This window comes from Oncorhynchus mykiss, chromosome 2, assembly GCF_057628025.1.
Source record: "Oncorhynchus mykiss isolate SJ-2025 chromosome 2, ASM5762802v1, whole genome shotgun sequence".
Taxonomy (NCBI): domain Eukaryota; kingdom Metazoa; phylum Chordata; class Actinopteri; order Salmoniformes; family Salmonidae; genus Oncorhynchus; species Oncorhynchus mykiss.
The window spans coordinates 85,662,151-85,677,686 of record NC_143023.1 but is presented as its reverse complement, the minus strand read 5'-3'; the positions used below and the strand labels follow the sequence as shown (position 1 = coordinate 85,677,686).

The 15,536-nt window shown below is 42.2% G+C and overlaps 1 protein-coding gene and 1 pseudogene across 1 annotated transcript in view; both read left to right on the top strand.

Annotated features, from left to right (window-relative positions):
- Positions 1 to 1,031: 1,031 nt before the first annotated feature.
- LOC110502245 (ubiquitin carboxyl-terminal hydrolase isozyme L1 pseudogene) lies at positions 1,032 to 1,709 on the top strand (annotated as a pseudogene).
- A 1,345-nt stretch (positions 1,710 to 3,054) lies between these two features.
- The window catches only part of bcl2l13 (BCL2 like 13), a 37,302-nt gene continuing 24,820 nt past the window's right edge, over positions 3,055 to 15,536 (top strand). Inside the window, exons 1-3 of the mRNA XM_021574785.3 lie at positions 3,055 to 3,298; positions 8,665 to 8,850; positions 15,311 to 15,406. Of these exons, the coding sequence (XP_021430460.3) occupies positions 8,727 to 8,850; positions 15,311 to 15,406 (220 nt within the window). The 5' untranslated portion in view covers positions 3,055 to 3,298; positions 8,665 to 8,726. The remainder of the gene's footprint in view (positions 3,299 to 8,664; positions 8,851 to 15,310; positions 15,407 to 15,536) is intronic.

The window sequence follows — 15,536 nt, the reverse complement described above, 5'->3', positions numbered from 1 at the left end:
ATATTGCACAAATCTGGCCTTTATGGAAGAGTGGCAAGAAGAAAGCCATTTCTTAAAGATATCCATAAAAAGTGTTGTTTAAAGTTTGCCACAAGCCACCTGGGAGACACACCAAACATGTGGAAGAAGGTGCTCTGGTCAGATGAAACCAAAATTGAACTTTTTGGCAACAATGCAAAACATTATGTTTGGCATAAAAGCAACACAGCTCATCACCCTGAACACACCATCTCCACTGTCAAACATGGTGGTGGCAGCATCATGGTTTGGGCCTGCTTTTCTTCAGCAGGGACAGGGAAGATGGTTAAAATTGATGGGAAGATGGATGGAGCCAAATACAGGACCATTCTGGAAGAAAACCTGATGGAGTCTGCAAAAGACCTGAGACTGGGACGGAGATTTGTCTTCCAACAAGACAATGATCCAAAACATAAAGCAAAATCTACAATGGAATGGTTCAAAAGTAACATATCCAGGTGTTAGAATGGCCAAGTCAAAGTCCAGACCTGAATCCAATCGAGAATCTGTGGAAAGAACTGAAAACTGCTGTTCCCAAATGCTCTCCATCCAACCTCACTGAGCTCGAGCTGTTTTGCAAGGAGGAATGGGAAAAAAATTCAGTCTCTCGATGTGCAAAACTGATAGACATACCCCAAGCGACTTACAGCTGTAATCGCAGCAAAAGGTGGCGCTACAAAGTATTAACTTAAGGGGGCTGAATAAGTTTGCACGCCCAATTTTTCAGTTTTTGATTTGTTAAAAAAGTTTGAAATATCCAATAAATGTCGTTCCACTTAATTTCATTCCGCTTCACTTCACTACGCTTTGTGTCCCACTTGTTGTTGATTCTTCACAAAAAAATACAGTTTTATACCTTTATGTTTGAAGCTTGAAATGTGGCAAAAGGTCGCAAAGTTCAAGGGGGCCGAATACTTTCGCAAGGCACTGTATTTATCAACTTCAGGGCAAAGTTGGGCTGTTCACAGGCTGCAACATTTACCAACAGTTGGGACCTAAACGAGTCGAGTAGGATGTAGTGGAAACCTATGAAGATGAACCCCTTGATGTTCAACAAACTGCTTACTAAGCTGGGTGTGTGTGGTAGCTGGCGTTTCATGGACATGTTAGGTCTGGACGAGGAGGATTTGTCGTCTGTACCGATTCCATGCGGCACCGTCATTCTGCGGTTCCTGCTAACGGAACAGCATGAGTTGTTCCGGGAAGAGGAAGGAGAGCTGGTGTTTGGGGGTCTGACTGTTTTCTTCCTGAGAAACAAAGTGGTCAACTCCTGTGGCACCGTAGCTCTGCTGCACGCATTTGCCGAAAACTCCACCCACATGGTAGTACCATGGTGACTCGCCTGTGAAGAAGTTGGACGAGACATATTGGATGACCCCCCTTAACAAAGCTGCCCACCTAGAGATGAACCAGGCCACCAGAGAGGCCTATTATGACGTGGCAGCACAGGGCCAATGCCGGGTCGAAGCAGATCACGTCAACTTCCATTTAACTACCTTTGTCAAGGTGAACAGAATACTTTATGAGCTGGATCCTAGGATGGAGGGGCCAGTAAACCATGGAGACACCCAGGACAACTCCTTCATCTGGGATGCGGCTCGTGTTTGTCAGGAGTTTGTGGAGAGAGTGGAGGGGGAGGTCCACTTCTCTGCTATAGCCTTCTGTTTCTCCAAGAAGGCACACACGTAGTCTGAAACACAAACAATGTACACCCTCACACACACTGCAGCACACAGTAAAGCTTGCCAAAGCCTGGTGTCTGTGTTTGATGACGAGGATGTCAACGCTACATTTTAGGTCTGTTTCTGTAGTCTCAAAATGATCAAACATTCTGTTACATGAACAAATTGTATTTTCTATTATTACATCACATTGTAAAAATGATTTATTACATCACATGAAATAAATGTTATTCAAATAGGTTGTCTCGCCCCCACAAGTAAACCTGGGTTTCTAGTAGATTCTATAGCCACAGTCAAAATAGGCTATATCATCAACATTTTTCTAAACAAAAATGAGCTTTTTGGTCTTCATTTAAGGTTAGGGTTAGTTTTAAACCCCGATTTTAAGAAGATAAATTGTAGAAATAGGCGGGTTTTAGCAATAATTATGACTTTGTGAAAACCATAAACCCAGAGCACATAGGCCTTGTTTACAAAGGCAGCCCAATTATGATATTTTCCCCACTAATTGGTATTTTGACCAATCACGTCGGGTATTTTCACATCAGAGCTGATCTGATTGGACAAAAGACAATTATTAGTGGAAAAAAAGAATTGGACAGGCTGTCTAAACGCAGCCATAGTACACAGATTTAAATATACATCAGATGTGTGCAGCGCCATGGGCTGACCACGATGACCATGCACAGACCTTTCATGTAATGGAACAGACTCTTCACGCCACTTCGATACAAAGTGATTTTCTTAGCAGGTTAGAAGGGCATTTTCGCTAACCCTACCTCTTTTCATAACCTTAACCTCAGTCTCCTAACCTGCTGCGTAAATGTCACTTCGGTAATCCAAGTGGCGTTTAAATAGTGTTTCCCGTCATGTGATAAGTGTACATCCAATTTGTGTCCGATGTGCCCTATACAGTCAATGGACGTGCCCGTGACCTTGAAAGCATGCGATTTGAGCATGTTTGACTTGTTTTCTTAATGTATAAACAGTTTAAGATGATAATAGTTTATGATTGCTTACTTCTTCCAAACATTATTACCACAATATAATGTCTTTAAATCAACTATTTTTCTCCGCGTGGTGGCAGCACGTGCATTGTTTCATTGATGTTAACTGTATCTTGCTATTGTTCTTTATGTTGTATTTGTCAAGCTACATTATTTGTATTTGTTTTTATATTTAGTAGTTTTGCACAATTTAATTTAATTTTAACTGCGAAATTAATAAACAATTAGAATTCAAGCAGTTATCAAAATGCATGATACTCATTTTTATTACATAATATAAATGCAACATGCAATTCGTTTTACACCTTGATGTGGGTGTGCTTATGCAATTAATTAATTAGCTAAATAAATGAAAATGTCATTTAAACTCCCCTAACTGAGGTGCATGTCGTCCGCATGATGGCTGCCCAGTCCCTACATTGGACACGTTTTGTGGGCTTTGGTTGGAAAGGGTCGAGATAAAACACACACGGCGTACCCTGCTGACAACTGGTTTGCGGCTGCTGGTACTAGTGTGGGGAGCGTGTTTCACGTGTTGCTTCTCAACACGCAGCAAAACGTCGTCCGGACCGAATTTGCCTCTGGAAACGGGTACGTCATGTGTCCTACACTTAGCTAGCTGCTATTTGACAATCGATCTTCAGGATGAGCCAATATTACTATCTTAACAGTATTTAGTAGCACGAGTTAGCAGGCTAGCTAGTTATAACGTTTATCGTAGAGGCGAAATGGACAGTTGAGGGGGTGTGTACGCTAGACAATCTCATCGATCTAGCTTGTACTGAACTAGCTACGTTAATGCATCGCGTACAATGGCGTAATGCCACTGAACAATGTGGATCTCTACGGTTATGAACTTGGGTTTCTCTCCGGTTGTAGTGGCATATTGATCATGAACGGACGCTATTTTCCTGTGTGGTTTAGTACACTGTTAGTACTAACGTTACAGTACTCAAATGTTGGTCGATTACTCCAACAACTTCATGGTTCATGCCGATGATGTGTTGTGTAATAATGTGGTGAAAGCAGGGTTGCCAGGTCTAGTTCAATGACAACTCAAAACCCGAACAAAATGCCTGAAAACTAGCCCAAGAAAGGAGTTGTCACATTTATACAATACCCCCACCCCCCATGAGATAATGTTATCAACACAATTAAGGAATATCGAGTAACTTGTAACTAACTACGTTAGAAGCAACAATTATTATTGCGAACTATGTGATTACTTAAATACATTTGGATATGTCGCTAGATAAAATATAATTCTCCCTTATTAAACTCGCCAGATCATTTAACATCAGTGGATGTAGTGGTGTGGAGTCGACTCCAAAATAATCGATTCCTCGACTCTTTGCACGTCGACTCCTATTTTTGGGTGTCAAGGTTGCGGAATCGACTCCTAAGATTCTGTATTTTTGCAATGGATCAAACAATTTCCCGTAGTCTACTTCGAGAACACAAACTCTCGCATCTTTCACAGCAGTGATAGGTAGGCATGTCGGCCACCAGTCAGACAGAACCGTTAATCGGTAATCAAAATGTGTAGGCTATCGCAATACTGTATTTCGCAATTTCCTGTCTTGCAATGTCTCTCGCAGGTTCACTAAATTAAGGGCTATCTGTGAGTACAGACCGAAGAGCAAACACACTAGCGTTTTTCATAGCGAAGTGAAAGGGGAGCAGACGAGGGAGGATCGTTGCAGGCAGAGAGACAGTCAGAACCGTGCGTATAGGCTATATTTTGGTAATCTAGTAATGCCTCGTAAATTTACCAACATTATATAAAAGTAGGCTATATATTAGGCAATTTTATTTCACCTTTATTTAACCCGGTAGGCCAGTTGAGAACAAGTTCTCATTTACAACTGCGACCTGGCCAAGATGAAGCAAAGCAGTGCGACAAAAAACAACACAGAGTTACACGTGGGATAAACAAAAGTACAGTCAATAACACAATAGAAAAACCTGTATACAGTGTGTGCAAATTGCGTAAGGAGTATGAGTATGGCTAATCTGTTCTTCATAGTGCCAGTGAATTTCGTTGAACATCGCCAAATGCATAATTTTAATTAGGCCTAAATGTGCAATAAAACGTATTGCTTCTAGTTTATTTAATGAAACCCTGGCTGGCTGTTGATGTCATAGGTTAGGGCTCTCCAACCCTGTTCCTATAGGAGTGAAAACCTACAGGATGGTAGCTCTCCACGAAGAGAGCCCTGTCCTAGGCAACAGATAACAAACCAGCATCCCCATTAAACTTTTTGGAAATGGCAAGTTCACTTTCTCATCCATAATAAACACAATCAAGTGCAAATACAGTTCAGCAGCTCAAATCAGCAGGATGTGGGGCATTGTTATTAGGAAGGATCTGTACCATGGATGAATTTCTAAAATAATGATTATGATCACTCTTCATAATATTTACAATTATGGGGAGACCTATACATTTGGCAGCCAAGTACGAGTTATCAGTCAATTAAGGTTATATATGAGCCAAAAGCTTGGAATGTTACTGAGTAAGGGAAAGGCAATCTCATGGTTGCAGTCACTGATAAGGGTGGAGAGCTGTGGATTAGTGAGGAGAGCTGTGGATTAGTGAGGAATGGGGGCCGAGGTCAGGTCACATTAAGGGAGAAGGAACAGTTTATTACCCACATCACTTAATTTCCTGCCTAGCAATAAAGATGTAATGTTTGGGAAAAGGAGGAGACTTCACCTAAAGTAGGGCATATATACTTGTGCTGGTGGGAACAAGTCTTTGTCTGTTCAGCTGTCTGACCCATTAGGTGAATGGACTTGGTTTGGGTTTTTCATAGTTGTCCGTTAGGTTCTAAATAAAAAACATACTAAAAACTAACATCATTATGGGGTATTGTGTGTAGATTGCTGAAAAATAATAATATTTAATCAATTTTAGGATAAGGCTGTAACATAACGAAATGTGTAAAAAGTCAAGGGGTCTGAATTAGAGGTCGACCGATTAATCGGCATGGCCGATTTAATTAGGGCCGATTTCAAGTTTTCATAACAGTCGGTAATCGTCCTTTTTGGATGCCGATTATGGCCGATTACATTGCAATCCACGAGGAAACTGGGTGGCAGGCTAACCACCTGTTACGCGAGTGCAGCATCAATAGGACATTGTGGCTGCAAGGAGCCACGGTAAGTTGCTAGCCAGCATTAAACTTATCTTCTAAAAAACAATCAATCTTCACATAATCACTAGTTAACTACACATGGTTGACGATATTACTATGTTGACTAGCTTGTCTTGAGTTTGCATATAATCAATGCTGTGCCTGCTAATTTATCATCGAATCACAGCCTACTTCAACTTTGCCATATGGGTGATGATTTAACAGAATTGCATTTGCGAAAAAAGCACAATCGTTGCACAAATGTACCTAACCATAAACCTCAATGCCTTTCTTAAAATCAATACACAGAAGTATATATATTTTTAAAACTGCATATTTAGTTAATATCGCCTGCTAACATGAATTTCTTTTAACTAGGGAAATTTTGTCACTTATCTTGCGTTCAGTGCAAGCAGTCAAGGTATGTTCAACAGTTTGGCCCACCTAGCTCAGTACGAACTGTGTTAAGACCATTTCTTCCTAACAAAGACTAATTCATTTTCCAGATTTTTACATAATTATGACATAACATTGAAGGTTGTGCAATGTAACAGCAATATTTAGACTTATGGTTGCCACCCATTCGATAAAATACAGAACGGTTCCGTATTTCAATGAAAGAATTAACGTTTTGTTTTCAAAATGATATTTTCCGGATTTGACCATATAAATGATCAAAGGCTCGTATTTCTGTCAGTTTATTATAATTAAGTCTATGATTTGATAGAGCAGTCTGACTGAGTGGTGGTAGGCAGCAGCTGGCTCGTAAGCATTAATTCAAACAGCACTTTACTGTGTTTGCCAGCAGCTCTTAGCAATGCTTGAAGCACAGTGCTTTTTATGACTTCAAGCCTATCAACTCCCGAGATTAGGCTGGAAATACTAAAGTGCCTATAAGAACATCCAATAGTCAAAGGTTAATGAAATATAAATGGTATAGAGAGAAATAGTCGACGCGTCATAATTCCTATAATAACTACAACCTAAAACTTCTTAACTGGGAACTGGGAATATTGAACCACCAGCTTTTATATGTTCTCATGTTCTGAGCAAGGAACTTAAACGTTAGCTTTTATACATGGCACATATTGCACTTTTACTTTCTTCTCCACCACTGTTTTTGCATTATTTAAATCAAATTGAACATGTTTCATTAATTATTTGAGACTAAATAGATTTTAGTTCTGTATTATATTAAGTTAAAATAAGTGTTCATTGTTCATTCAGTATTGTTGTATTTGTCATTTTTTATATATATATATATATATAACATTTTTTTAAAAACTTTTATTTATTTAATCGGTATCTGCTTGTTTTGGTCCTCCAATAATCAGTATCGGCGTTGAAAAATCATAATCGGTCGACCTCTAGTCTGAATACTTTCCGAAGGCACTAGATGCAGGTAGTCTATAGCCCCTGATAGGCCTACATCTTATTTCAGATAGTCTACAGTAGCCTAGGCTAAATGTGGACAAGATGTAAATTGAACAATTTAGCAACTTGCTTAGTTCAAATTAAGACTAATTTATTCATCATGAATAGTTTGGCAATTTCGAGGTAAGAAGTGCTTGTGTTTCCCCATAGCCTGCCGGAATAGGCTACTGAGGATGGATTTCAATCACTGAATTAAATATGAATCATATTTTTATTAACTGAATATGCTTGTCAACAACAGACAGTTTCTTTTACCTGTAGCCTAATGTGACTGACGGTTACCATCAATATAATGCGTTCTAACAACTGATCGGCAATTGCTATAGAGCTTTGATAACTTCAAATGTAATTAACTAAACATGGCCATTTTAATAATTGCATAATAACACAAGGCTGCAACAACACTACACTGAAGTTATAGGCTATTTATTAAATACGTTTGCCAGCTCCAGGTAGGCTACACAACTGGCACAAATTTATTTGAAATGACTCCAGTGATAGTCATTTCAACATATTAATTGTACCAAATGGTAGCCTACAATGGCATATACATTAATAGGCTACTTGATGACCAGCAGATGCAAATGTATCATTCTCCACATTTTGTCTGTTTCATTGAGTACTCCCCCCCCCCCCCCCATAACAGAAGCATGCGAGGGAGTTCCATAACTTCCATTTCAAATTTCCACTCTTGCATAATGACAATTTAAATAGCCTTACTACAACTGGTAAAAAGATGTCACGATGTGCATGTGTGCTGCTCTGTCTCCTCACTCACTTGACTCAGCCAATAGTGGACTAAACTGCATGCGGCAGTGCTTTCTCAACACACACACACACACACTCCCCCTCTGGCCCTTCCCACCACTCACTCACTCAGCAACAAGCCCGCCTCATTTCCTGATAGTCAGCAGCAGGTCATAGTGAAATACATGTATTTTTTTTTAAAGAGGAAAGGCATGGTGGCCGCAGTGCAACTTAGAAGTAGCCCAAAAACCTTGCAACTCAAAATATTTTCAAAGTAGCCCAATTTTTCTGGAAAACCGTGAACATGGCAACCCTGTGTGAAAAGGGGCTTGCTCCTTCCACTAGCACATGGCTTTCTATTCAAATGCTCTACTGAAAATGTAGCTGGCTATGATATCACTCATGGAAACAGCTGCCACAGAGTTTGCAGTTGCAGTGCATCATTGCTATTGCACCATGATATGAATGGAATGATGAGATAATGTGGCCAGACTGTGCTGTTCATAAACGGCATAAATGTGTGTAAGGCTTGTATTCAGCATACATTTCACACTTTGTTTCTCACTGTACACACATCAATGCTCTTACTAGGTACTTTGATAACTGTAATAACCAGTATGCTTTCCTTTATACTTTCAGGAGTTTGAACTTTTTCCACATTTGACTGCATGTGCCTGAGAGTCTGACGCTGCATCTCTTCAATGGCTGCCTCGTGCTCTTCCTCCACCTCTGTGCCTGAGGGTTTCCACTACGAGACCAAGTACATCGTCCTCAACTACCTGGGACTCCTGCCCCCCTCCCGGCTGCAGGCCACCGCTGGCGGAGGTAAGGGAAACTGCACCCCCTTAACTCACACTAAATGGAGATGGAGGAAGATGGAGAGGAGAGAGCGGCCACTTCCCTTTCCTGATTCTCCACCCTCATCCAAGTCAGCACTAGCACTGCACACTCCTCACCATGGTTTAACCATTGCCTGGACAGAGTTAAATCCATGCGAGAGTGTACCGGTGCACACTTCTGGTGAAGGGTAAAGAATTGGGGTGCAGACAGCGTCTAGCCAGATTGCCTGCCGGTGCCTATCCTCCCTTTCATCGTCTCTCAATAGAACTATGCTGTGATTACTACACTGCTCAAAAAAAAAAGGGAACACTAAAATAACACATCCTAGATCTGAATGAATGAAATATTCTTATTAAATACTTTTTTCTTTACATAGTTGAATGTGCTGACAACAAAATCACACAAATTATCAATGGAAATCAAATGTATCAACCCACGGAGGTCTGTATTTGGAGTCACACTCAAAATTTAAAGTGGAAAACCACACTACAGGCTGATCCAACTTTGATGTAATGTCCTTAAAACAAGTCAAAATGAGGCTCAGTAGTGTGTGTGGCCTCCACGTGCCTATATGACCTCCCTACAATGCCTGGGCATGCTCCTGATGAGGTGAACTCCTGGACAGTCTGTGTTGCAACGTGGCGTTGGTGGATGGAGCGAGACATGATGTCCCAGATGTGCTCAATTGGATTCAGGTCTGGGGAACGGGCGGGCCAGTCCATAGTATCAATGCCTTCCTCTTGCAGGAACTGCTGACACACTCCAGCCACATGAGGTCTAGCATTGTCTTGCATTAGGAGGAACCCAGGGCCTACCGCACCAGCATATGGTCTCACAAGGGGTTTGAGGATCTCATCTCGGTACCTAATGGTAGTCAGGCTACCTCTGGCGAACACATGGAGGGTTGTGCGGCCCCCCAAAGAAATGCCACCCCACACCATGACTGACCCACCGCCAAACCGGTCATGCTGGAGGATGTTGCAGGCAGCAGAACGTTCTCCACGGCGTCTCCAGACTGTCACGTCTGTCACATGTGCTCAGTGTGAACCTGCTTTCACCTGTGAAGAGCACAGGGCGCCAGTGGCGAATTTGCCAATCCCTCATACCACCCTCATGGAGTCTGTTTCTGACCGTTTGAGCAGACACATGCACATTTGTGGCCTGCTGGAGGTAATTTTGCAGGGCTCTGGCAGTGCTCCTCCTGCTCCTCCTTGCACAAAGGCGGAGGTAGCGGTCCTGCTGCTGGGTTGTTGCCCTCCTACGGCCTCCTCCACGTCTCCTGATGTACTGGCCTGTTTCCTGGTAGCGCCTCCATGCTCTGGACACTACCCTGACAGACACAGCAAACCTTCTTGCCACAGCTCGCATTGATGTTCCATCCTGGATGAGCTGCACTACCTGAGTCACTTGTGTGGGTTGTAGACTCCGTCTCATGCTACCACTAGAGTGAAAGCACCGCCAGCATTCAAAAGTGACCAAAACATCAGCCAGGAAGCATAGGAACTGAGAAGGGGTCTGTGGTCACCACCTGCAGAACCACTCCTTTATTGGGGGTCTCTTGCTAATTGCCTATAATTTCCACCTGTTGTCTATTCCATTTGCACAACAGCATGTGAAATTTATTGTCAATCAGTGTTGCTTCCTAAGTGGACAGTTTGATTTCACAGAAGTGTGATTGACTTGGTGTATTTGTGTTGATTAAGTGTTCCCTTTATTTTTTTGAGCAGTGTATTTGTCCCTGGCATGAAAACCTGCCCAGTAGGTGTAGTGCAGTCCAGAGGCTGTTTTGTGTTGTTCCTGGGTTGAGCTAGTGCACTGTTTGTCTTTTCTTTTCCTACTTCTGGAAGCTCTCACACAAATGGTGAGAACCACGTGTCAATCAAAGAATGTATGGGCAGCTTGTGCTGGCACCCCCTCCAAGTAGAGGTCTGCGGTGGACTGATTTCTTCAGCTTTACATGCCGCACCCGCTGGCTTTCTGTCCAACTACCGCAAGAACTGGTCCCGAACCCAACCGCAGTCCCGCAATGTTATTTTAAGAGTATGTGACGCAGCTCACTTGCCAGCCATGGTTCCAGCAATGTTGCTCCCTATAGGCAATATCTAAATGCGCAAAAATAACCAAAGAAATAGCCTAGGTTACATTGCCAGAGATTCTCACGTGGTATTAACGGGCTATATCAGCCAAAATGTAGTGGAAGAGAACAGCGTTGGAGAGACTTTCTCTTGAGCTATTTTTATAGCCTACCTTTTTAGGACTGGGACGATTTTCTGACCGAGACAAATATGGGTGGTCAATATTTATTTCAAGGCAATGTAGTAAACTATATCCTATTTAGGAAGTCCATTTCCTTGGAAAGATAACTGATTCTCCGCCCATGCATAGGCAGCCTACTCTATTTCAATGAGACCACACATACTAGGCACACTTGATCTCACACGCCCAACTAGAAGAGAAGTAGGCTACTTAAGTTAAAGCAGCGAATTATGAGAGTGTGTGAGTAATGTGACAGATGTCCTTTTAATACAAAATGTAGGCTAATACATACAAATCAGAAAGACGACAGTTTCCAAATAATCTGCAGGACAACAAATATTTTCATTCCAAAGTCGTCCGTCTGACCCCCTGCTTCCAATCGCAACATGAAAAATGCAGACCGCGCTGGAATGCAGCCCTCTACCTCCAAGCGCGTTGGTATCTCTAACCTAGTTGTGCAGAGGCTGAACAGCGCCTAGTAATGTTTTTTGTGTGTTTTAATTTATTTTTTTACCCCCTTTTCTCCCCAATTTCGTGGTATCCAATTGTTTTAGTAGCTACTATCTTGTCTCATCGCTACAACTCCTGTACGGGCTCGGGAGAGACGAAGGTTGAAAGTAGATGTGTCCTCCGATACACAACCCAACCAAGCCGCACTGCTTCTTAACACAGCGCGCATCCAACCCGGAAGCCAGCTGCCGGAGGAAGAGGAAGGAAACACTGTGCACCTGGCAACCTTGGCTACCTGGCAACCTTGGCAACCCTAACCCGGACGACTCCATTCACTAGCCTATATTGGTTTAGGGTTATCAGTGTCTCACCATGCCAGGGAGTCCAGCTAGTTCATGTTAGCATGGCCTGACCTGCTCTCCTAACTAGAGAGGTCATGACCGTCTTGCATGAGCAGTAGTCCGGGGTTCTCCAAGGGCTGTCATGTGTCCCATGTGATTTCCATGGACTATGAATGATTTTGACTGTCCGCTTTTGAAAGGAAAATGCCTTTTGGCTTTCAGACAGGAAGAGCAAAACTGTTTTGCCATCGGGTAGGTCCGGAATGGGTGAAGGGATAAGTGAAGGGAGTAGAGACCAGTGTCACAAAACTTGTTAGAATTGTGGCAAAGATACAAAGCAGGCAAAGGATTTAACTTCATTAGGAAAACAAACCTAATGTTGGAAATGAACATCAAGTTGTCACATGTATTTATTTTCCAAGCTATAGCACAATATTTTCCATACAGCAGGTTTTTAAAGGACTAAATAGTTTGATCTGCTTCGTGTTTTCATTTTTACCATGGAAAAAATATTGAAATATTGTGGCGCTGGTATCGTCACAGCCCTAGTAAAGACAAATGCCTGATCCCTGCTTTCCGCTTGGCCCACTCCTCGTTCTGACAGCCTGTCGTGTGCAATCACTGTAGGATTACTCACACGTTACTGGGCCAGAGCAAAGACAGGCGCAGGCAGGCTGGACAGCCTGCTGAACCAGCACTGAGCCTCACTGTGTCTCACTGAGTGAGTTAATGTGTGAACGACCAGGAGAGGGTCTATGGGTGAGGCGATTGATGTGTGGAAATTGGCTGTTGTACTAGGCGTTACCTGGGTACAGATTAGTCCATCCCTCTGCAAACACATCCCTGGGTCGCTCATCTTTTCAGTTCGCTGCAGTTAGCTACTGGAACGAGCTGCAAAAAAAACTGGACAGTTTTATTGACACTTTGTTTGTGCTGCTACCATGCTGTGCTGCTGCCATATTGTATTGCTACCATGCTGTGCTGTTGTCTTAGGTCTCTCTGTATGTAGTGTTGGTGACCCTGTTGTGATTTGTGTTTTTTCCTATTCAAAAAATAATTATTATTATCCTAACCCCCGTTCCAGCAGGAGGCCTATTGCCTCTTGGTAGGCCGTCCTTGTAAATAAGAATTGTATCTTAATTGACTTGCCTAGTTAACTAAAGTTTACTGTGCTTTGGGAAAGTATTCAGACCCTTTGACTTTTTCCACATTTTGTTACGTTACAGCCTTATTCAAAAATTGATTAGATATAGTTTTCCCCTCATCAATTGACACACATTACCCCATAACGACAAAGCACAAACAGGTTTTTAGAAATGTTTGCAAATGTGTATATAAAAAAAACTGAAATACCTTATTGACATAAATATTCAGACCCTTTGCTATGAGGCTCAAAATTGAGCTCAGGTGCATGCTGTCCATTGATCATCATTGAGATGTTTCTTCAACTTGGAGTCCACCTGTGGCAAATTCAATTGTTTGGACATGATTTGGAAGGCACATAACTGTCTATATAAGGTCCCACAGTTGACCGTGCATGTCAGAACAAAAACCAAGCCATGAGGTTAAAGGAATTGTCCGTAGAGCTCTGAGACAGGATTGTGCCGAGGCACAGATCTGGGGAAGGGTACCAAAAAATATCGGCAGCACTGAAGGTCCCCAATGAACACAGTGGCCTCCATCATTTTTAAATGGAAGAAGTTTGGAACCACCAAGACTCTTCCTAGAGCTGGCCGCCCGGCCAAACTGAGCAATCGAGGGAGAAGGGCCATGGTCAGGGAGGTGATCAAGAACCCAATGGTCACTCTGATAGAGCTCCAGAGTTTCTCTGTGGAGATTGGAGACCCTTCCAGAAGGACAACCATCTCTACAGCACTCCAACAATCAGGCCTTTATGGTAGAGTAGCCAGACGGAAGCCACTCCTCAGTAAAAGGCACATGACAGCACGCTTGTAGTTTGCCAAAAGGCACCTAAAGGACTCTTAGACCATGGGAAACAAAGTTTTCTGGTCTGATGAAGCCAAGATTAAACTCTTTGGCCTGAATGCCAAGCGTCACGTCTGGAGGAAATCTGGCACCATCCCTACGGTTAAGCATTGTGGTGGCAGCATCATGCTGTGGGAATAGTTTTCAGTGGCAGGGACTGGGAGACTAGTCAGGATCAAGGGAAAGATAAACGGAGCAAAGTACAGGGAGATCCTTGATATAAAAGAAATTGCTCCAGAGCAATCAGGACCTCAGACTTGGGCACTGCTTCACCTTCCAACAGGACAACAACCCTAAGCACAGCCAAGAAAATGCAGGAGTAGCTTCGCAACAAGTCTCTGAATGTCATTGAGTGTCCCAGCCAGAGCCCGGACTTGATCCCGATCAAACATCTCTGAAGACCTGAAAATAGCTGTGCAGCGACGCTCCCCATCCAACCTGACAGATCTTGATAGGATCTGCAGAGAAGAATTGGAGAAACTCCACAAATGCAGGTGTGCCAAGCTTGTAGCGTCATACCCAAGAAGACTTGAGGCTGTAATCGCTGCCAAAGGTGCTTCAACAAAGTACTGAGTAAAGGGTCTGAATACTTATGTAAATGTCATATTTCATTTATATTTATTTTTTAAATATAATTACATAAAACATTTTAGTGTGTAATATTTAATCCATTTTAGAATAAGGCTGTAAAGTAACAATGTGGAGGTAGTCAAGGGGTCTAAATACTTTCTGAATGCCGGGTAAATGCAAATTAAAAGAGGGGCCTACACTCGGGAGTTGGGGTGCATTACTGCTGCTTTGACTTCTAAAGGCTGCTACACACTTTACGCAATGTTATTTTTTTTGTTACCTTCTTAACCTAACCTCCCTGTAAACCTTTACATACAATATGTGTAAATTTGTGACCTGTAGTTATTACATCATACAGTCAGTTACATCAGAGGTAAAGACACTTTTGGGAGAATTGATTTAGAAATACATTTGCCAACGTGGTTTATAGTGTAACTGTTGATTTTACTTCTCATTTAGTACTGATCAGAGAATTACTAGACTGAGTCCCTAGAGATTACTTCAGGGAAAATGCCTTGTCTGGTTGCCAAGTTGAAGCTATTATGTTTTGGTCAAGAAGCTTAGAGCTAAAGAGGCTTGGTTCTAATGTGTCGATCAATTAAGAGTTTAAAATATAAAACACTAATTATGCCGCCCCAGTTTGTCATGTGTGATCTTCTTAGTAGGTAACACACCTCGTCTTCATGACCTAGCCCTTTAGAATGTGTAGGCTATTCATGCTTGTGTGCATCATTAATTGATCCACTTCAAAGTTGTAAAGCCACTTAAACATTGTCATTGATTCTAAATATGTCATGTGTGACTGTTAGCTGAGCGTCATGGGATGTTGTGTTCCCTTCCAGGAGATGGCCATTATGCTGTGGACAGAGAGAGGAACAGAGTAATGAAGGCACAGATAGAGGAAGAGCTGAAGCAACTGGAAGATGAGGTCTCAGACTGTAAGAGGAAGCACAAACACATATACCATATAGTCTGTTTGTATACTTCTTGTATGTATGCAGGTTTTTCTGCAATAATTAAAAATAAAATAAAAACACAGATACCATATATTGTATGCCATCACAACAC